The sequence below is a fragment of the Brienomyrus brachyistius genome, chromosome 22 (genome assembly GCF_023856365.1).
Source record: "Brienomyrus brachyistius isolate T26 chromosome 22, BBRACH_0.4, whole genome shotgun sequence".
Classification (NCBI taxonomy): domain Eukaryota; kingdom Metazoa; phylum Chordata; class Actinopteri; order Osteoglossiformes; family Mormyridae; genus Brienomyrus; species Brienomyrus brachyistius.
The window spans coordinates 5,628,130-5,641,878 of record NC_064554.1 but is presented as its reverse complement, the minus strand read 5'-3'; the positions used below and the strand labels follow the sequence as shown (position 1 = coordinate 5,641,878).

General features: G+C 40.2%; 1 protein-coding gene across 2 annotated transcripts; it reads left to right on the top strand.

Annotated features, from left to right (window-relative positions):
* Window positions 1-758: 758 nt before the first annotated feature.
* On the top strand, window positions 759-12,411 carry LOC125718379 (prostasin-like). Of its 2 annotated transcripts, none has more exons than XM_048992206.1 (10): window positions 759-843; window positions 6,525-6,545; window positions 6,984-7,146; window positions 7,290-7,558; window positions 7,813-7,958; window positions 8,075-8,357; window positions 8,640-8,805; window positions 8,982-9,214; window positions 10,697-10,791; window positions 10,951-12,411. In XM_048992206.1, the coding sequence occupies exons 1-10, from the start codon at window positions 774-776 to the stop codon at window positions 11,197-11,199; spliced, it is 1,695 nt and encodes a 564-aa protein (XP_048848163.1). In that variant the 5' UTR covers window positions 759-773; the 3' UTR covers window positions 11,200-12,411. The 2 variants fall into 2 exon arrangements, with proteins under 2 accessions (XP_048848163.1, XP_048848164.1); XM_048992207.1 differs by lacking the exon at window positions 759-843 and adding an exon at window positions 968-1,344.
* The last annotated feature ends 1,338 nt before the right edge of the window (window positions 12,412-13,749 follow it).

The following is a 13,749-nucleotide window of genomic DNA, read 5'->3' as shown; positions in this document are numbered from 1 at the left end:
TTTAACTTAAAAAACACAACGTCAAAAACTTTCAAATATCTACAAATTGAAAAATATGTAAGCAGGTCTCAAAATTGATATTTTTATATTTATGTTCTGAACAGCGATATGTGCTTTTAGTTTTATACATGAAAATATTTTATTTTTTTAGGATTGGGGTTATCTTTTTCAGATTTCCCCCCTGTTTCTGGTCTTATGCACTGTTACGGTATACTAAATTTTAATGCAATTCCATTAAAATACTCTACTTTTTTTATATTTATCGTAAATGGTCCCTTTTTAATCTTTATCATAAACTATAAATTAACTGGTACTGGACGCTGTGACCTTGCAGTGGCTTAATTTATTACTTCCATAGTAACGCGAATACTTTAACAACAAAGAATTAGAAGGCAGAGCAATTGCCCTACACCAGGGGTGGCCACACTTTTACAGCTTGCGAGTTACTTATAAATGACCAAGTCAAAATGATCTACCTACTATAAAATGCAAAACATATATTTATTTATAGGTATACAGAGTATTCTTTATTATTATTATTATTACTATTATTATTAATATTATTATTATTAATAATAATAATAATAATAATAATTTCCCTTTGGGATAAATGAAGCATTGTTTAATTGAACTGGAATTTAATTAAGTTCCTCCACCTTTCTCTTTCTCCGCTCGCTTTTTGGGGGGAAGTTAATGCCGTTTTTATGAACAATCCGAAAGTGCCGCTCCACGTTTCCCTTCTTCGGAATAGCAATGGTCTGATGGACTGACAGATGAAGCAAACGCACTTCGAATATGACATTGTGGGGGGAAAAACTCCTCCTTCCTTTCCGTATGGAAGTGGTAGGTTTTTGGCTTCTTACTTGGTCCAGCTCCCCCATTCATTTTTATACCCTCTCTTAAGTTTAGTAGAAATAAATTGGAGGCGACTTGGTCGCTTGCTGGAGTTTTGCAGCAGCTGGCGCGGTTAATCGCGTCATCCATCCTCTATTTTTTATGCCAGACAGTTTACCCACTCTATACCTTTGCGAGCGACCAGTAGATCGCAATCGACGTATTGGTCACCCCTGCACTACATACTTAACATTTGTAACGGTTGGTAACAGAAAATTACGACGTGGGACAAGGAAACACGGATGTTTAAAAAATGTTTAAAGAGTTACGAATGTCTGAAATTCCAGCGGACCAATAGGATGTGCTATTAACTGGCTTTGTACGTGCTATAAAGTACTGGAAGAGATCAGAAGGACATTCTAACACAGACAGGCTAGGAGTCTCTGTTTAACACAATGGCATTTAGGACTTGTATGCTTTTTGTGATGGTTCTAAGTCTACTGGAAAGAGGTAAGTGATGTGCATTTAGAACAACCGCTTCGTTGTGTAACTCTTAAATAATGCTTATGTTGAAAACAAAGGGGGAAAAGCTTTGAAATTAATTGTAAATTATGTATTAAAAAAGTTTGATTTACGCTTTCTTGTGCTGTTTAAAATGCATTATCAGCATGGACTTTTCGTGGTTTTATAAATTAGCAATGATAATAGTCGTTTTAACAGACTTGTTATAGGCCTATTAAAATACAGAGTACATTACTATGATTTATTTATAACACTTGCTAAAGTAATTAATAACTTAATATGATAGACACGGGTAAGATTGGGAAATTGTATTTTGGGGTAAAATGCTTAAATAATAATAAATCAATCGAGCAAACTATATGTAGCCTCAACATACTGTATATTACTCCTGTCTCGGCATTGTGGATGTATGCAATACGGTCATGAGCGCTGAGCGTAGTGATGTACACAGTGTGTATCATTGTATTTCCATAACTAAGAACTATCATTTATCCCAAGTTATCAAGCAAATTACAGTACCTTGGAACACAAACTTAATTTAATCCAAAATGCTGCTCAAGATGCGATTTGTTCGCGGTCCAAGTCAAATCTCCCCATAAAATGCGATGTAAATTAATTTAATCCGTTCCAGAAAGCATGTGATTGCCTATTTGAACCTATCTACTAATACACACATGGAAAAGCACACATGCAAGTCAATGAACGTGAAATAAATGACAAAGCGAGAGTAGACGCGCGTGCACCACATGCAGGCCTCGTTATAATTTCCTTTTTAAGTTCTACAATTACTCACACTACTTTCCTATTTGGTTTTCTGCTATGACTGCTCAGTTTCTTAGGGGGCATAACTGTATCACTAAATGTACTGTACATAAAGCACAAAGTTTCGCCGGCGAACTAAGTGGAGAGGTACCGCGACGCTGACAGCGATTCATAAGCTTCAGCACCCCAGTAGGTCCGTTTAACTTTCACGTTTCAGCCCGTCTCGATCCGGACAAGTTTTAGCAAGTCTGTTTTGTTTTGTCGTGTTCCGAGTTTTGAGTCGAGTTGCGGCCAGATCTTTCTCGACCGACCCGTTCGAGGTCTGAATCGTTAGAGCTGAACGCGTCTCCACCCATAAAGGTTTAGCAGGAACGGTCGATATTTCAGTAGAGGTATAAGTCGGAAAAAACAGACCCGCTCGATGTCTGAGTTGGTCGAGTTAAGATGCGTTCAAGTTTCAAGGTTCTGCTGTACATGCAATCTTTATCATTGTTCGAATTACGGGGGAGCTAGTGTATGCGCGTGCATGTGACTTGTGAAGTAGTTGAGCACAGCGGAAATGGGGATCTCCCGAAAGCCACTCTGTAATTAGAACTCTGGTGCCGGTTGCACAAAACACCTTAAGTTAAGATTTTCCTTAAAGTCCGAGTTAAGGTCTCCTTAAAATAAAGTCGGTTGCACAAAACAGCCTTAAGTCTCCTCCTTAAGGTTTCCTTAAAATATTCTCTTCAGTATTTAAGTTTTTCTCCTTATCTTGGTCTTATACTTAAGGTATCCCTTAACGGTTGCACAAAAGACCTTATAGTAATCAAACTAAGGGAAAAAAATTGAGGTATCTCTAACTGTACCTCAACTGTAACAATGCCAAGTTTATGATAACAAATAACGAAAATGAATGCATCCCAAAAAGAGTGTTCCACGACCGGGAGAACCCCTTAGATACGCTTAATGATGAGCAATTGATCGCTTTATAAATTTGAACTGCGGTCAATTTATGATTTGTCCGACCGTCTTCAATTGGATCACCCCACAATCCGAAGTTGTGCTCTCCCAGCTGCGTTGCAGTTAATGGTAAACTTAATGCCAATGGAAACGGGACAATTTTACTGCTGTAAAACGTCTTTCAATGTTGTAAAACCCTTAATGATTTTCCTTAACTAAGGAAACCGTTAAAGGGGTTCTGTGCAACTCCTTTAAATAAGTCCCTTAGCTAAGGAGAAATTAAACATTAAGTGCCATACTTAAGGGGAAAACTTACGGTGTTTTGTGCAACCGGCCCCTGATATTTATGATCTATATGTCCATGGGCAAAAGTTCTATTATTGTACCTTAACTTACTTTAGTGTCAACAATGCTTTTTAATGTTCTTCCTCTTGTGACTTTCAGGTCGACCTGAAATACAGGAAATATCTGTCTCGTGCCTTATCAATGGACATTATTCACATTAGTCTAATTGTTCAGTACAACAAAGATACGTGACATAAGATTGTAAACATGAAGAACAATAAGAGCGTGACTCGGCATTCTATGGAAGCACGTTGGGGTAGAAAAAACGCACATTTATCTAACTTGTTAAGCGGACAGCAAAGTTATAAGCATACTCTTTTATTGAGCAATCCTTAAAAGGACAGCGGCAAAACAACTGAGAATAAAGAATAAAGTCACTTCACAGGCGGGGAACCTTTAAGGAGACAAAAGTGGATACAGGCAGTAGAGACAGCGCAATCATACTCTGAAAGCGTTTTTTTTTTCGGTTCGGCAGCTTATAAAACATAAAATCCGAAACAGATAACAATAAATCCAACAAAACATATGAACCTTTATTTTACTGTAACATCCGCCTATATTCCGTTTTGAAACAGATGGAAACGCGGACAGGTTGTCAAAACGCAAGAACCAGCCTAGTACTGCCTCCGAATTAACATATATACGTAACGGTTTTCAAATACACCCGTATAGCGGGGTGATACAGCTGATGTGAAATGTCCGAGTGCGGTTATAGTCTGACGACTGCACTAGAGCCCTGCGCGGGACTGTTTTTTTTAATCCCGCTCCCGCCCGCTCCCGCTGAATTTCTGACCATAACGCCCGCTCCCGTTATCTGTCTCTGTCACTCCCGCTCGCTCCCGCAATATTTCTGTCCAATCCCACCCGCACCCGCAGATCCATTGACGGATACACTGTATGATAAAATAAGTTTATATGCATTAAATGTTTTATTCCAATAGAACAAGAATTAAATAAATAAAGCAAATTCAATAAAAATCTCTCAACTTGGAATCGCAAATAAATGTAAACTGAGCACAAAAACTAATCAGATGTGCAAATATCTGCACAGTTATTTAAAAAAATCAATAACCAAATCTATACAACAAATGTTTAAATATCACATTATTATAAACAAACAAGAGCAGCTTGAAACAGAAGAGAACCCTGAACCTTATTTCAAAGAAATACATTTAAACTAGCTGAACATCACAATTTAATACAGTGGCTCAGAACAAACACGAATATATAACACAAAATAAATTACATCAGTTACATTCTCATCCTGCCAAAAATGTTGGAACCCGCTGTCTATTTTCAACCGCCCACTCCCGCGAGATTTCCGTTGCCCGCGGGATCCCAGTCCCAATGCAGAGCTCTAGACTGCACTCATAGAACAACTTTTGTCCAAGCAGATTTCCTGGTCGGAACTAATTGTTGTATAATCAGGTTTTACCACCTGGAACAGCTGAGCCATTTTAGCAGCAGGCAATGGCGTCGAAAGGAGTTTGATACTGGGGGGAGAGGAATTTACCCCGGCGGTGAGGGCGGGGGGGTAGTGAAGAGGGGATGTATGTATGTCGTAATTCATGCAGCAGTCACACCTAAAATAAAGATTTTAAAACAATGATCGAGATTTAATAATTTCAAATAAGTCTAACAACTGTTTAGAGGCCGATTTCACAATGAAACACAACTAAAAAATAATTGATCCATATGATAAAATGAATTGTCTAATACAAGACTACAGACCTTAGGTATGTTTCATCCATGCTCTGAGTAAGTAGGAAATTGGCCTAAGTGACGCGTGGATTAATAAGTAAGGGACAAACCACGGCGAGGTGTGTGGTCATGCGAAAATTATCAAAGACGACTATGTGTAATTCGGCTGCGAATCAGAGGGGTGAGATCCAAGTTCGAGGTAATTATTTTCATATAACCAATCACTTCGTCATGGTTTATCTCGTTTAAACCACGGCTAATGAACATAAATTAATAACAGAATAAACTAGTCATGCTTCACTTTTCAGAAGAAAATTATTTCAGTTTGCATTTAAAAATGTTCCAATGTTCTCTTAAAAATATAATCCATATACTGTAAGGACAGACCATCTGGCTAGGCTACTCGTCTGCAGCGGCAAGCCCCTTAACCCTTCTTAGCTGTTCCCAGGTTACGCAACATACTTTTCACCTGCAAAACTTTACTAACAAATATATGGCAAAATAGCTTAAATATATTGCTTTATGGTCATATGTAGGTGCTGGGTCGCTATCAAACCAGCTACATAAGCTTCTGGACTAAACCAGCACATATATGAGCCTATGAGAACAGCATAATCACAGTGAACCTAATTACATAGCTGCAAACGTGGGGTTTAGGTTCCAAAGACAAATGTGTTTCACGCGCTCTGCCTTCACTGCATTTCATGCTGTTGAAGTTTGTGCATTGAGTAAAGCCTGTAGGCACCAAGTGACACGTGTCACTGCAGGTTTTGTATGAAAACAAATGATTTTTAAAAGGGTGGGATTATGTTGACAAAGTATGGGAGGGTCAGTTTTGTGTTCATTTCTTGAAATGACTGGAAAGGTCACAGCTATTTAAGAGTCACGCTGAGATTAGGCATGTAAGACAGACAAATGCACAATCATCATGAAAACATTTTCATGTTTTTAAGCAAAATTGTAACATACTGGCAACGTCAAACCCATTTCCTGGACTGAGCAGAGAGGCAGTGAGAGAAAAACCAGCAATAAATCATACTGTCTGCATTTTGTAGCATTATGTCCTATGACAGCAAATGTTTTTTGTGCTTGTGTGTGATTAATTTGTTAAAATTACATTCAGTTTGCAGTCCATTCACTTTGTCACCTTTTCATGTTCTGAATCTGGCAAAGGGAATTTTAAGCAAAAATGGATCCTTGAAGTAAATAAGCACTGACTTTAAACTATACTGTGACGAATATCTATTTCGTCTGATATGAAAAAGAAAATTGTGATAATTTTTTGTCATATCGCACAGCTCGTTACAGCTATTTTAAAAGAGTTATTAGACATGTACGACAACTGGCATGGTCATTATTAAAACATTTTCAGTCACATTGTAGTAATTAACCAAAGTTGTTCTCTCCCATTTTTTTAGAGTCACATGCACAATTGAGTGGTAAGTGTGTTAATATCTTGTCTTCCTTCTATCCCTTTGTCACGATCGCCGTAGAAAGCGGGCGATCTCACGGGCAGGCAAGCACGCCAAAGTCGGGGAAACTGGGATTTTAATCACGGACGGGCAGGACAGATCACGGGTACTGACGCTCACAACCAAGACTTGGACTTAAATAGACAGGACTGATCAAAATAACTAGACACAGCTGGGTACGATCAGGGAAGCACACGTGGATAATCAGGGGGGCGTGACACACACGAGGATCGTACGAGCTGGGCGTGACACCCTTAAACACAGAATTACATTAATAATTTGTCTTGTGAATTAGTGCTTAACAAATTAATTGACGACAGATATCCAAAATTGGTAAAGTAGCATCTATTAGAGTATTGCACAAACTTTTCAGCCCTTTACCTGCTCACCACTCCCCCCTCCCAGTGTGTGGCCAAGCTCCTCTTAACACCAGGATAGTGGGGGGTCAGGATGCACCCCCGGGCAGTTGGCCCTGGCAGGTCAGTCTGCACCTGAATGGTCAACACGTCTGCGGAGGATCCCTCATTAACAACAAGTGGGTGCTCACTGCTGCCCACTGCTTCTCCAGGTGAGTCATATTGCTGATCTTATGTAACAATATCAATGGTTACACTGACATAACTGACATAATAAATCTGAGAGATATCCAACTGGCAAAAATGTCTATGATTTAACTTGATTTTTGACTGTTTGATGCTCTGTTTCATGAAGCACAAATACAGCCGGCTGGAGTGTTTATTTGGGGCTTCAGCAGCTATATGGTACAAACCCAAATCAACAAATCAGAACCCTCAGCAGCATCGTTCCTCATCCACTATACAACAATTTTCCAAATGACAATGACCTCACTCTGCTGGAGCTCAGCGCCACTGTGAATTTTACCGACTACATTCAGCCCATTTGCCTGGCAGCCAGCAACAGCACCTTCTACAATGGCACTGCGACCTGGGTCACTGGCTGGGGAAATGTTAACTGGAATGGTACATGATCATATCCATATTCAGGCATAACACTGTCAGCTCTGCCCCTCCTTTCAATAACTGACATCCTGCCTGGTTGGGATTTTAATACCAGTTTTCAATATGTATCTCACTGAAGTTTCGCAGATATTGTTCTTGTATGAGACCATTCTCTGGTGACTGTATGATTCACATCAAGGTATCATTATGGACAATAAAACATATTAAAGCCACTTCAGGATCTTGTTAATATTGTTGTTGATTTCCCCTTTCAGTGGCCCTTCCCTCACCTGGCACCCTACAGGAAGTACAGGTACCAATAGTTGGAAACAATAAGTGTAATTGCCTGTATGGACAGGGCACCATCACAGGCAACATGATCTGTGCTGGTCTGCTAGCAGGAGGAAAGGACTCGTGTCAGGTGCGGTGGCTTCTGCTCAATCTTTTTTTAGATCATGTGCTCCTGTGTGTAGAAAGATGCTTGGTATGATTGATATTTGTTCCAGGTTTGATTGAATTCTGCTTATACCTGTGTAGGGAGACTCCGGAGGTCCAATGGTGGTCAAACAGGGGTCTGTTTGGGTCCAGGCTGGGATTGTGAGTTTTGGCTATGAATGCGCCCAGCCCAACTACCCTGGAGTCTACACTAGGGTGTCTCGTTATCAGGCCTGGATCGATTCCATCATCGCCACCAACCAACCGGGATTTGTGACATTTACATCCAGTGGGACAAACAGTGACAGCAGCACCTCCTGCAGTTCGTCACCATCCATTACAATAGCCCCAAGCACTCCCACCACCTCAACCACCACTGCCAAGCGTGAGTGTCTGATATTTCCCATCTTTAATTTCATATTGGGTTCATAGGTTCTTCTTATTTTACCTATCGTGTGATTGGCTTCCTCAGACAGACGTCTTACAACACAGGGAGGCTTCACATAGCTGTACCAAATGCCCTCTGTCTGATTGGCTGATTACTGGTTTATGTTGTAACTGCACTTCAGAGGCAGAGTAGCAGAGTATGAATAGCATAGAACTCCGCAGATGATCCAGGTTATTGTATTAATACTCTGCCTTTGATCCCCCACCTCCTTCATCTCAGCGGATGTATGTGGTCTCGCCCCACTGAACAATGGCGGCAGCAGCGGGTCGGTAGCAACAGGGGCGTGGCCCTGGCAGGTCAGCCTGCAGATGAATGGGGCCCAAGTCTGTGGGGGCACTCTCATCGCACGGACATACGTCATCAGTGCAGCCCAGTGCTTCAACAGGTCAGTACAGTCAGAATCAAAGGTTGCTGAAATCTCTCTAACTTCAACAAAATGCATGTGGGAGATTTATGACTGAAACATGAAAAATCCTGAACCAACACCAGTTCAATATAAAAAATAAAGGACTCGTATTTCCCTTGTATATCCGTATTGAGTGCATCACCATGTTTCCCCAGTTCACAACTCAATAGCAGCCAGTGGACAGTGGTTCTGGGTACAAATGCATCATTAGGGGTGTCCAACATCACCCTTAGCAACCTGCCGGGTAACAACATTGCTGTGCTCCGCCTGGCTACAAGTGTAACCCTGACCAACTACATCCAGCCCCTGTGCCTGGGCTTGGGCAGCGTTGTCTTCCCCAGTGGGTCACAGTGTTGGGTGACAGGATGGAGAAGCATCCGAGGTGGAGGTGAGTGAGTGTGTTAGCATGTTCAAACCTGTGTAACTGCATTACACTGCATTCTATATAAGAAATGGCATGATAATATCACAATAAGTCCACAGTACAATATTTATCACAGTTATAAAGAAGAAAAATGATGACTCGAAAACATGTCCTTTACTAACTAATCAGCATTGTCATTCGTATAAAATTTGTTTTTCCTTTTTATTCAAAGTGCTTTTGCTTTCCTTTTATAGTAAAATAAAATAGCCAGCCATGAACTAAGCATGTGCAAAGCATGTGGCAATGAATGACTGAACTATATGTGTATAACTGCAAAACAAAGACAATACTAGTAGTAGCAGACTTTTTATAAAATCAGGTCAGGTCAGGCTGGGGAGCAGTTGGGATGACGCCTGACTCCCAAATGGAAGCAAAGATTGCCTGCAATGCCAGGAGGACAGTCTTACCACCAGCCTGGAGGAGTTCACCACCTGTGCAGTCAGCACAGAGGATCAGCTTCAAGAAACGTGGACCCAGAAATGTTCAGCATCCTAGCTGGAGGATCAGCTTTCAACAACTGCTCGAAGTAGCCGGCCCAGCGGGTCACAAGTACAGTGTTGTCTGTAAGGACCTTTCCATCACCTGCAGCGTCTGCCCACGAGGATGTGATCAGTCTCCTTCACCGCACCACAAGTATTAGAGTACCAAGTCCGACGATGCGGGTCGGGGCACTGGAAGCAGGATCCAATGACCCGCGGCCCCTGACCTTTTGCAAAATCCAAGAATATGGAGCCACTTTCTCCCCAGACCCATGGGGATCAGCGCAGTCCTCATAGCCAGCCCTGTCAGTGCCAGTGGTCGCATTGAAGTCATAAATCACCAGAGGAGTGTCACCTCGTGGGCACCCTTCAAACACAGAGTCTCGTGATACGCTCGTTGAAAGGAGTGACATCAGACACCATCGAGAAGGAGCTGATCCGCTACAGCCTGGGTGCCCAACCAGTCGATCGCGATCCACCAGTCGATCGCGATCCACCAGTCGATCGCGATCCACTAGTGAATCATGGAGTAATTCTCAATCGATCGCGAAGTGCGTCGTAAGCGTCCATGCAGTTTAATGTCATACCCAGGTCATTTTTTATAAAATTAAATAAAAATAATATTATTTTAGAATGTATTATTGCAGCAGCTGGATCTTGTAAATAAAGCAAGTCACAGTTAGTGCAGTACATAAGTGTTTTTAGCATGCAATTACAGTAGTCAAACAAAAACAATGCAATTTTCGGCAAGGATATCTAGTAGAATGTGGCTCTACAAGCAAAATAACCATGAAATATCCTGGTAGATATTGTCACAGTCCCATAACAATACTGAGACATTTTGTATTGCGATGCCGCAAAATTCAGCACATCATTGCATACCTGTCATTGAGTATAAAATCATTTTGTATGTTACATTCATGCTAAAATAAATAACACAGAATACCATCCCTCCTTCTTATGACAGTCCCAAATATTCAGCAGCAGAATACAACTGTGGCAAATTGTGGGAGCAGCGCATCTTCCTCAGACATCTGTATTACAGCTGTGACGTTGCAGCAGGTAAGGATGCTTATCTATTGCTGCTCGTATCTGACATTCACTCCTCAGCAGTGCTGCGCCTGCAGCTCCGGTCGTACTGTAGTCAGACTGAATGCTGTTCTGTGTTTCATCCTTTTCACTCCTTCTGTCTGCCTGTCTCTCTCTCTCTCCTCACCTCAGGGTGATGCAGGTGACCCATTACTCTGTAAACAGGGGAGCACCTGGTTCCAGGCCGCAGTGATAACGACCAACACCTCCGGCAGCACCAAAGCCGCCTCTCAGACAATTACCTTATCTAAGGTGTCTCAGTTCGCCACTTTCCTTCAGAATACTGTTAGCAATCTCCCTACCACCTCTGCTGCAGCAATTCACATCAACACCATCATTCCTTTCCTGCTGCTTCTCCTCTCTCTCCTCACCCCACTCTAATCCATCACCGTTCTGTCCAACTGAAACGAATGTCAGTTAGTAGGCTTAAGGAGTTTCGCGCCAGATTAGTTATTGGTGATTGTGGCTGATTTGGATCTCACAACAAGTGGCATGCAGTATATACATTTTGGCTGAATATGAGAAAATACTAAATTACTTGAAAACAGACAGTTCAACTTACCTCACTAACCACTTAAAATATTTGCATGTCCATCCAACCATCAGGCCATCCATCTTTCCAGTCGTCACACTTATCCTGAGCGAGGTCACAATGAAAAGGTGTTTCAATAAAGTCAAATATTCCCTGAATGTATCATAGTGTATTTTGAAATGAAGGAATGAATCCGGATCTGGATTTTGTACAGAGAATTTAAGGGATCTTTTGTTTATTTGTTTATCATCATACTTTCATATAATGCAAATGATCCCCAGATTTGTAGAAGAAAAATATGACACCTTATATATTTTTATATATAGTTGTACTATTTCCAGAACATTTGCAGTTCATTTTGAGAAAATAGATTAAAAAAAATGTCCTTTTCATTGGCTATGAATCATTGTATTACAGAGCTTACAGAAACCCTTTGTATGCCTGCTGACTTCTGTGAAAATGTTGCAAATTTGTTCATTTCATGGTGAAAGCCCATTGACCAGCAGTTTTTAACCGATCTGCTACTATCTTCCACACAGATATTTTCTTCTCATTAAGTGTCGTGATTTTTTTTTTTTACTCATTCTGTTCTGTTCCCTCCATTTTGCTATTATTTGCAATTGTGGTTCTTGGTTCCCAAAGGTATGCTAAAGGCATACAGATTTTTTTGGTGTTTTATATTATTGCAAAGGTGTTACAAATTACAAACCGCCCAATGAAACTGCTTGTCAGTGAACCTTTTAACTCTTTTATAGCTGTAATTTGGGTTTCAGTTTTTTGCTACTTGAAATGTTTTACATAAAACTGCTGTTGGACTTTAATGTGATGTGTATTTTTTTGTGAATGGATGAGTAATAACAAAGTTTTGCAGTGTCTTACTGAATTAAGCAAGCATCTCAAGACATTCTGTGAGCACTATATCATTGTGAGAAGTGTCATTTTATATGCATATGGTAGTAAAAATATATTTTAAAAGATATGGGCTCATGATATTTAATGGTGATAAAAAATAGTTGTAAGTATATATTTTAAAAAAATAAATATATGTTAGTATCAACAAACACATTTTTACTTTTTCTCTTTTTTGTGTGGTCTTGAGAGTGTAAAAACAATGTATTTATTTTAATCTAAATGTATTAAAAGTTTTCCTTGGTATGACATAAGCAGAAATGCATGAATGTGGCGTTGAGGCTGCCATTCCTAGAACCACACCGAGAAATATGCCTATAATGCAGTTTGGCAGCCTTGTGGTTACATTTCATTTCACAGTGAGAGAATCGCTGTGTCAGAGACGGTAATTGTCCCATTTCGGATACCTTGTGCTCTCGTCCTTCGAAATGTGTTTCTGTGACAGCCCCACTGGTGGAGCCAAGCATGTGGTATGGTGGATATGTGGCCTGAATTTGGTCATAAATAATGAAAATAAATATTCCATCATCTTTATAACTGCAACAACTGCCAATACCATATTTTTTAATATATATAAATTAACGGTAGTTGTTATGTTATTGGCTCTTACAACAACTAATAATATAATAACCAGCTGACAAAATAACGTATCATGCACAATAAGTTGTTTTTGATGTTTTTTTAGTATATTAAGAATTAACAAATTATTATGTTATTGGCAGCTACCACACCATTGCCAGTTACTACATAATTAGCTGCTACAAGGCATGTACCCTCAAGGTCCTGCCCTTTTGAGTACTTGTGTGCTATTACTTAACTGACACTATGATACACAAAGAAATTCACCATGATTATCACATGAAATTCATACAGCTGGATGATTATCTCCCTGTCTCGCACTGATTTGAATCATGTCATCCACTATTTTGCATGGTCGTTTTAATATGTTCATGCGAACGTACTTATGCATAGCTGACTTGACACCTTGACAGGATGTATGTCTGCAATGTGTCATTTGCCTCTCTGGGTGTCGCTTTGGACAAAAGTACCTGCTAAATATATCAATGTGAATTTGCTGAAAAGCATGGGATTTGTGATCAAGCGGGTCACTAGGGAAACAAAAGTAATCATCGCAACAATGAACACCTTAGACCTCTGCATGTTTATTAGGGAGCAAGTGGCATGTTGTGTGAGATGGAACTTTAGGACATTCATTAGGCCAACATTTGTGTCTTGTGATTGAAAGGACTGAACTGTTTCCTTGCACTTGTATGTATAGTTTTGCCTGCAGCTTGGCATGAGTCTGTTGTCTTTCTTATTTGTGGTTATATTTTTATTGTCATTCTGTCAGTTTGTCAGAAGGCACATACAGGACAGAGATACCACAAGAATAAGTGACCAAAAAAGCAGTAAGAGAAAGGAGAAAAAAAGAAAAGGAAGAAAGGGGAACACAACTTTTCGACTCAAGGTTCAAGGAAGCTCTTTAAGAG